Source organism: Pygoscelis adeliae, unplaced genomic scaffold (assembly GCF_000699105.1).
Source record: "Pygoscelis adeliae isolate BGI_AS28 unplaced genomic scaffold, ASM69910v1 Scaffold11, whole genome shotgun sequence".
Taxonomy (NCBI): Eukaryota; Metazoa; Chordata; class Aves; order Sphenisciformes; family Spheniscidae; genus Pygoscelis; species Pygoscelis adeliae.
The window spans coordinates 1,969,647-1,977,544 of NW_008824059.1; the positions used below are offsets into that span (position 1 = coordinate 1,969,647).

A 7,898-nucleotide genomic window follows, 5' to 3' on the forward strand; every position below is an offset into this window, starting at 1 on the left:
CCCCGGGCCCGCTCCGCTGCGCCCATCCGCCCGGCGCCTGGTCCGAACCGGGGCCGCCGGAGGAAACCTGCTCCCTGCTTTTAGCTGAAGAGCAAGCGGGCGCCGGGAAAGCAATCTCTCTACGGCAGCGACGGCTGAAATCCGACCGTGCTTCCAGGATCTTCCTCATTTCACCCCAGATACGCACCTGCCCCCTGCAGAGCATCGGTTCCCTGTGCGGAACACACCAAACCGCTCTCGTTCCTCCTGCCCTGCGCCCGACACCCCCTGACCGGGCGACCTCCTGTCTCCATCGCCACCTCTGCTTGCCTTGAACCACCAGCTTGACTGCCTTCTGTCGCCGCTCAACTCGGCGCGGCCTCCTCGGTCTCGAGGGGAAATCTAGAGAGAAACCCTCTTTGTCCGCTTTGCCAGCCCTTTCGCGGGCACCTGAACAGCCCAGTGGCCCCGGCCCGGCGTGCGCAGGGCTTGGAGCCGGGGGGCAAGGGGGAGCGTCTCTGTGTGTGACAGGAGCTGCTGGGTGGGCAGGGGCTGTTCCCTGCACGTCCCGTGTGCAGGGGGACATCCCCTGTGCGGGTGAGCCCAGCTGACAGCGGCAGCAAAGGGTGCTCCTGCTCCCAGGGGAGCCGCCCAGCGCAGGTGGAGGGTTTGGGGGACCCAGAGAGGGGGTGTCCCCCGTAGGGGCTTTCCCTGGGGGATCAAGGTGCAGTGCAAGGGGCTCCGCAGCAGGCTGGTTGGGTAGCGAGGACTCGGTAACCCAGAAGCTGAGGAACAAGGGCTGGCACTGGGCTGGTGGTCCAGGGTTGTGGGGGGTGGTGGTGAAGACGAGCACTAGCAGTGCCAGGGCATGCCAGAGGGAGAGGGGTCGGCAGCTGTTCTGCACATCTGACACACTGCTGTGAAGGGGAGAAGCGCTGGTGTGGATGGGCACTGCTGCTTCCTTATCTTGCTAAGTTTTGCTGCAGAGTAGATTTATGTTTCATTAACAGGTTGTCTACTTAGTGCCAGCTGCCCTGACGCTGCTTGTCAGCATTAACCCTGCAATAACAGGTATGATATTGCTGTGCAAAATAGAGTCTTTGCTCAACTTTTGCCCCTGAAAGGTGTTTTTTTTAATTGAATCACAGATTAAGATCAGGCCACATGCAAACATGTCCTACTACCTTTTGAGGGCAAAAAGCTGTGGGACCTGCTTCTACGAAAGCTGGTCATTGGTTTCGTACTCATAGTTGGACGTGCTGCAGGTGAACGGAGGAGCCCTGCTACTGGGATGGTCTTACCTTTGCACCCCGATTCCAGCGCTCAAAGCCTGAGTGGATTTCAGGGCTCAAAGCCCCGGCACAAGCCAGGGAGCATGCTCTGAACCTGGCTCTGGTGTTGACCTTAGCACATTAATTCACTTTGTTTCCTTGTTGTAAATCTGCGTTTTTGCTTATCTACCTCATACAAGAGCAGTGGAGCTCTGCACAGCCCTTTGAAAGAGCTAAAGGTCTTGCTTGGTATCGAGTGCTGCAGCTACCCCACAAAGCATGTGGGCAGTGATGGGGACATTTAGAGGCTTCAGTGCAGTGGCTGCGTTTCCAAGGGTGTACGCTAAGGGGCTAATGCCACATCACATGTTGAGAGAATCAGTCAGATCAGATTTGGTCCGTGACTCCAGAAAATAGTTCATTTTTTGTATTTTCATCAAGTAGAAATAATTTTAAAATAACATTTTATATTCACAAAATGACTGTATCTTTTCTGGATGAATACTTACTCTGCATAAACCAAAACCACACTTAACGCCAAAAAAAGAAAATCTTCAAGAGTCCATGCTGTTGTCACAAATCACACCGTTGCAGTCTCTCAGCGTTCTGGCTACCTTAGGCACATAAAGTGGCAGCATTCATAAAGCCAGAACCCATGGGGGTTGGTTGCCTGTGGTTTTGAACATTTCAGGGGAAGTTTATTTGCGTGATAGGTGTAGCTTCAACATAATGGCACTTGGCTGGTCCAGAGAATCTGCATGTTCAACTCACAAGTAGGTTTTTGTGGCTTGTGCCAAGATCTGTGGAAAATAAATATTAAAATAGCACAACTATTTTATAACTGGACATTTATGTAAATTCACCAAGGAATATTTGCCATTCAGGTCTGTGGAAGACCCAGATTCTGCCTCTGCTGAGCTGCAGTAAGTTCAGCCAAATGGGGAATTGATTACACCGTTGGCTCGCAGTGAGCTCTTGAATTTTGGCAGCTCATCATCTTTAATGCTTGGCTGGAGGGGTCAGTGCCCAGAAAAGACTGCTTTTAACTGTTGACATGGCTGAGATCAGCGAGAACTGCCCGTGTCATTTGCTCGCCTCTCCCTCCCGAGCCCCTGGGAATGGACATGGAAAACCACAAGAATCTGTGGGCCCGTTCAGATGTTTCACATCGTCTGCATTTCTCTGTTTAAAAACACTAGTCCCCAGGCAGAGATGTCATCAGCGTTGCTCATCATCACAGGCAAAAGCTCGGGCAGAGGCTTATCAGGGGGTGTGAGGGAAGACGCTCCCTGCAGTGTGCTGGTCGCTCGGTAGCCCTGATGGCTGGCTGGGAGCTGGGGCTTGCTCCCCTGGGCTCCGGTGGTCCTCTGGGGTCCTGCTGAGCGCCTGGTTATGGCTGTGAGCTCCGCAAAGGCCATTCCTCCTGCTTAAGAGAGCTTTCATTTGTTATCTGCCTTGTGATTTTTTTCCATGCATGTTGAGTGCTGGAGCCTGTTTTGTTTGCTGGAGAGAATAGGAAACTCTTTTCATTGAGGTGCTGCTGCCAGGAAGTTGCATTCCTAGGAGAGCAAGCCCCAAACCCACTAGTGTTTATTTTCAACAGTACTTTTTAGCAGATTTCCCTAGTCATAAAGATGCTGGTACTAATTCCATCTTCTTGCCTAAGATGTGTGTGTTTGCTGGAGGCATCGTTTTTAGCGACTCAGTTGCTTTTTGATTTATAGGGTTTACTTCATGCTACATTGCAGTTGCTGGCAGTCTGTTTTTTCCCTCAGATAATGGTTTTTGGAGGAGCCTCTGTGACCTTCATTCTGCTGGTTGTATTGTTGGGACCATTGCCTTGGCTTGCTCTTTGTTTGCGTACGCTCAAGGAAACATTTTGCACCAAGAGGAAGGCAGGTAAGCAGTGATTTTTATTTTCCCCTGCACGAATTCAGTGTGGCAGGCCATCTCCTGGTGGTCACCTTGCTGAACTTTATTTGCTGGGCTGCTGCAGTGAGTGCTGTTGGTCCAGGGGACTCAAACCAAGGAGGAGGGACCATAGTGCTCCAAACCAGTGATCTGTTGGACAAAACAGCTAAAGGGAGAGCGAACAGTCGTGATTGCTTGCCTCATTGTGGCAGTTAGATTTAACTGGGGGCAGTTCTGGCTTTCAAAGACCAGGGCCCTAGCACAGTGTAACAACTTTGTGTTCTCTTGCTGGAGCTGCAGGAATGGGAATTAATGTTTTAAAAACTCTTGAGGTGATACCATATGCATGTTTATCTGGCACGGGCTGCCGAGTCCTCTGAACTGCCAGGGACTGAGGGGGAGGGAGGATTTCTCACCTGGACGTTTGGTTGTTACCTAAAGGAGGTGCTTGCACAGTACTGAGGTGAAGCACTGGCAGCTACTGCGGCTGTTCATGGTCTGGAATACCGGGATGCTGCTTTGCTCTGTGTTAATGAGGGAAATGTGCTGTGGAATAGAAGTTTAGCAGGAATTTCTGCAGCTGTATAGCTGGGTCACGTGTGTTTATAGATTTGTGTGGGAAGCAAAGTTACTCCGTGTAAATACCTTTATAATTATAATCCTAGTGAAATATATTGAACTTCTCCAAATGAGCAGACACTACTGTTTTGGAGGCAAAATTTGTATTTTTTAAAATTAAACACCTGCTTGTATTTTTTTCTGATCTGTTTTTTGTTTGGCTTTTTAGAGAGTTGTTTGGTCTGGTGATTATTATAATATGGATGAGTCTTTGCCGCAGTTCAGCAAAGTAAGTTTTGTTTCCTTTTTTTTTTTTTTTAATCTGTTCATATGTTCACTTTTAGTGACTAGCTTCTTGAAAACACATAGTTGATTTTGGCTGCTTGTTTTTCTGCTTCATGTCACTGTCTGAACCTTCTCAGACACCTAAGCAAGTAGCAGCTGGTGCTACAGCCTGTGGGATCTTGCACAGATAAAAGTCTGTGGGGGGAAAGTAAAGCTACAGGAAACATTTTTTCTGCTCCCCCTGCCATAATGGGCAGGGAACATTCTCCCTTTGCGCAAGGACAGCGTGCCCCTTCTGTGGAACAGGCTAGTGAGTGTTAGCCGTGACGTAATGCTAATGAACTGCAAAGCCGTTTCTGCCACTGCTCCTGATTTACAGCACTTTCCAGTGAGGGTCTCTGTACTGGTGTCCGCTGCGTCCACCAGAGCAGGCGGGTGATGCAGGCAGAGCTGGCAGAAGGCTCTGGGTGGCTGCCTGGCTGCAGTGGCTCCACGCTTTTCCCCTCCAGCCTCTTCAGAGGTCTGTGCTGCAGCAGTTTTGCTAAATTCCTGTTAGCTAGGAGTATGAAAAATCCCAATCTGCCAAACAGTACCTTTGTGCTGGGAAAACATGTCACAGATGCTCTGGGCAAGCAGGGTGCTTCTTTTTTTTTTCACCTGGTTTATGTAGCCTGAGATGGCAGAAAAACTTTTTCTGCTGGCATGTAGTGCCTCTCCAGTAAAGGACTCTGCTGATGCATCCACAGCAGCTACATTAAAGTGGCCAAAGGCTCTCTGCTGTTTTTCCAACTGCAGGCAGGTGTGAATGTTTCGTAGCAGCCTGATGTGAGGTAGCTCTGTTGCATTTGCTTCTTTATAGGAGTCCACTGCGTGGAGTTCGCTTGATCGCTGCAGTCGTGGTCGCCCTCTTCCCCTTTGTTTCGTGGCTGTACATTTACGTGAACAAAGAGATGCGAGCATCTTGGCCAACGCACTGTAAAACAGTGATTTAATTGGGTGGGAGAAAGTATAAAATAAATATTCTGACCTTACTTCCCTTTGCTTTTGGTTCTTACTGAAAGGTTAGTATCAGTTTGATAGGACCCAAGAATGCCTGGCTGCTTCCAGCAGTGCGGTTTGAGATCTGTTAAAAACATTGAGGAACGCTGTCAAATCTGAGTGGAGAATTTTTCTATGGAAACTGTTGTTCAGCTGGCTTCTTCACACATTTTCAAAGTACTGTTGATCTAATGTGTGTTCTAATGGTATATTCAAGACATCCTGGCATCCCTGGATCACAACCATTGTTGGAAAGTTGTTTGTTTCAATAAATGACTATAGCCATAAAACTTCCAGATTATCTGCCTGGATAGTCCATTGAGACTAATTGAAAAATTGAGCAGTCTGTATTTCTGCTCCTACACTAAAATCATACATAGAATATATCTGAAGAAATATTTTTCTTATTACCTTTAACTGAAAATTACTGGTTTTGCAGAGCAATAAATACTGTTTTTCTAAGGAAAATTCAATGAAAGCTTCCATATCTTTTATTTTCTGTGAGATGTGTACTCAAGACTGCCACCAGCAGACGTGGTCACTATTACAACTCTGCTTCTCACAGAATTTCTGTTCCTGGAAAGCAGAACCCACACAGCAGCCCAGCAACAGTAAGCATGATCCACCACTACTAATCCTGCAGAAGGAAGCACAGGTGAATACACTGGACACACAAGCTGGCTGGGAGAGAGCCAGAACAGGTCCAGATGCAGCACAGCAACATGCTTTAGATCCTTCCACATCAGGGCTTCTTCACTCAGTACTGCTGCAGGCTAATACAGCTGTGCACACGTAGATCCCAGTGGGTGTATCTGCAGCATTACATGATGTAGCATAGATGGTCTCCGTTTTCCTTGGGCTTAGCTTTTTTTGAAGATTACTTTAGTCTTTTAAAGCAATGTTAAGAAGACTGCATTAGGTTCCAGGGTGGACTAATTCTGCCAGATATGAGACATTACTATGATGTTAAAAGAAAAAAAAAAATTGAAATGTGGCTGGGCAGGTATAATTCTGCATGCTTTAATTCTGACTGGTACAAAAAAGTGGCTTTTTTTTTTGACAATATTCATAATATGGTTTGCATTTTTTCACAGTAAGTAACAATCCGGTCAGGATTGGGCGTTTCAAGTCAACATTCTGCATTCAAGTATAAATATATTTATTTCAAACATGGTTACTGGCCTTCTCTATTCTCCACGAAGAAACTAGGTCTGTTTTTTTTACAGAAACATAATTTCTAAAATTCTGTATCCAAGAGAAAAATGTTTGAGTTAAAGCTATAAGGATCAGCCATGCACATCTTTCTACAAGCAAATAATAAGCTGAATGCCCTGCTTTTTTGTCCAAGTACTTCCTGAAGAAGAGCAATTTGTAATTGCTTATCATTTTCAGAAATGCATAACTCTCTCTGAAATTCTGCCCCTTCCCTTTAGTATCATTTTATCTTCATAAACATAAATAGTTCCAAAGGCATTGCTTTCCGGTGGAGTTTCAATAACCCCCTCCAAAGTCAGATGATGAACTCCGTGAGAATCTAAACAATAGCCACCATCGTGCAGGTGCCCTGCAAGAAAGCAGACCACGCACTGATGGGAATGTATGACCGAAAGGGCATCTTCGTAATTCCAGGCTAGGCAAACTCTGTCTGAAGCATCTGGATGAATGGGCAGATGACCTGGGAAAGAGGTTGAGAGGGAAAGAAGCAGGAGAGCTACTTTAAGTATAACCAAACTCTGCCTTCATTGCTGGGAAGTTCAGACATCTAACTGTATACAGAAAGCTCACCCGAGTGTGAGACGTGGTTGTTATTCTACTTCACAGGTTACATGTGTACCTCAGTGGAGCTACAAAGCTGCTACGTGTTTTCCTCAGCTAACATACATTGGCTACATAACTTTTTTTGCATATATCCCCATATATCCCCCACATCCACCTACCCATAACTACAACTTTTTCTTGGTGTTCATCAGAGAACTTGAGGACTTCATTGAACCAGTCCAGCTGGGCTTGGCTAAATCCTCCGTTAAACTCTACAAACCGAGGTTCTTCGAGTCCTGCAGTGAAGAAGAAGGTTAGGCATAGGTGCATACACCTCTTGTGGCTCCCCTATTTGCTTGCCTTATGTAAGTCTGCTTACGATAGATGATTTACTCTTTTAACCTTTTTTTTTGCATCTCTTGGATCAAAACGCCAGCCTCCTTGGACAAACAAGACAAAATTATTTGTGTTTTTTGGGGTTTTGGTCATGCTGCATGCACAGGATTTCTACTCTTGGGTCTCCCCCCCACATGGGATAGGGTGGGCATCACTCGATGCTCTGCAATAGCAGCTGCACCAACAGCTGCCTTTTGTTCTGGTACCACAGGGCACACAGCACAACATAAACCCATCCCAAAAGCACCAGAGCAGCATGATGGGTATGGGGGAGCATCTCCTGTGCCCGCCTAGAGACCCACTGACTGGCTCTCAGCCGACAGCAGGGAGGTGGAGGAGGTGGGCAGAAATGGGGCACATGCCTCAGCCCCCCAGCAACCAGATGTCAGCCCCGGGAGCTGCCTCATTGCTCTGGGAGGCAGAGGTTCAGCCGCCCGTGCTCCCTGCCGAAGGGTCGAGCCAGGGGGTACCTGCGGGGCTGTTGAGGTTGTCGTTGGGGTTCTTCTCCCGCAGCAGCCGCAGGGACTCCCGGTAGCGGGGGCTGTCCGGCTCCCTGCCCAGGATGCTCAGGTCGTAGGCGTCGAGCACGACAACGCGGAACCGTGTGGCTGGGCTGAAGTGATAGGCCTGGCAGTCCCCGGCTGGCGGGCCGGCCCCGGCCCCGGCAGGACGGCTGTTGAGGCCGGTGTGCACGGTGTGCAC

At 48.1% G+C, this 7,898-nt stretch overlaps 2 protein-coding genes across 2 annotated transcripts in view; one reads left to right on the forward strand and one right to left on the reverse strand.

Moving 5' to 3' along the window:
- The window catches only part of TMEM220 (transmembrane protein 220), a 5,877-nt gene extending 842 nt beyond the window's left edge, over positions 1–5,035 (forward strand). The window contains exons 3-6 of the mRNA XM_009334074.1: positions 990–1,050; positions 3,026–3,149; positions 3,949–4,008; positions 4,864–5,035. Coding sequence (XP_009332349.1) covers positions 990–1,050; positions 3,026–3,149; positions 3,949–4,008; positions 4,864–4,996 — 378 coding nt within the window. The 3' untranslated portion in view covers positions 4,997–5,035. The remainder of the gene's footprint in view (positions 1–989; positions 1,051–3,025; positions 3,150–3,948; positions 4,009–4,863) is intronic.
- A 479-nt stretch (positions 5,036–5,514) lies between these two features.
- Positions 5,515–7,898, reverse strand: ADPRM (ADP-ribose/CDP-alcohol diphosphatase, manganese-dependent; the record flags this gene model as incomplete). Its single annotated transcript, XM_009334075.1, has 3 exons — positions 5,515–6,717; positions 6,980–7,096; positions 7,667–7,898. Coding segments are annotated over 3 exons (636 nt in total), but the record flags the coding sequence as incomplete, so codon positions are not given.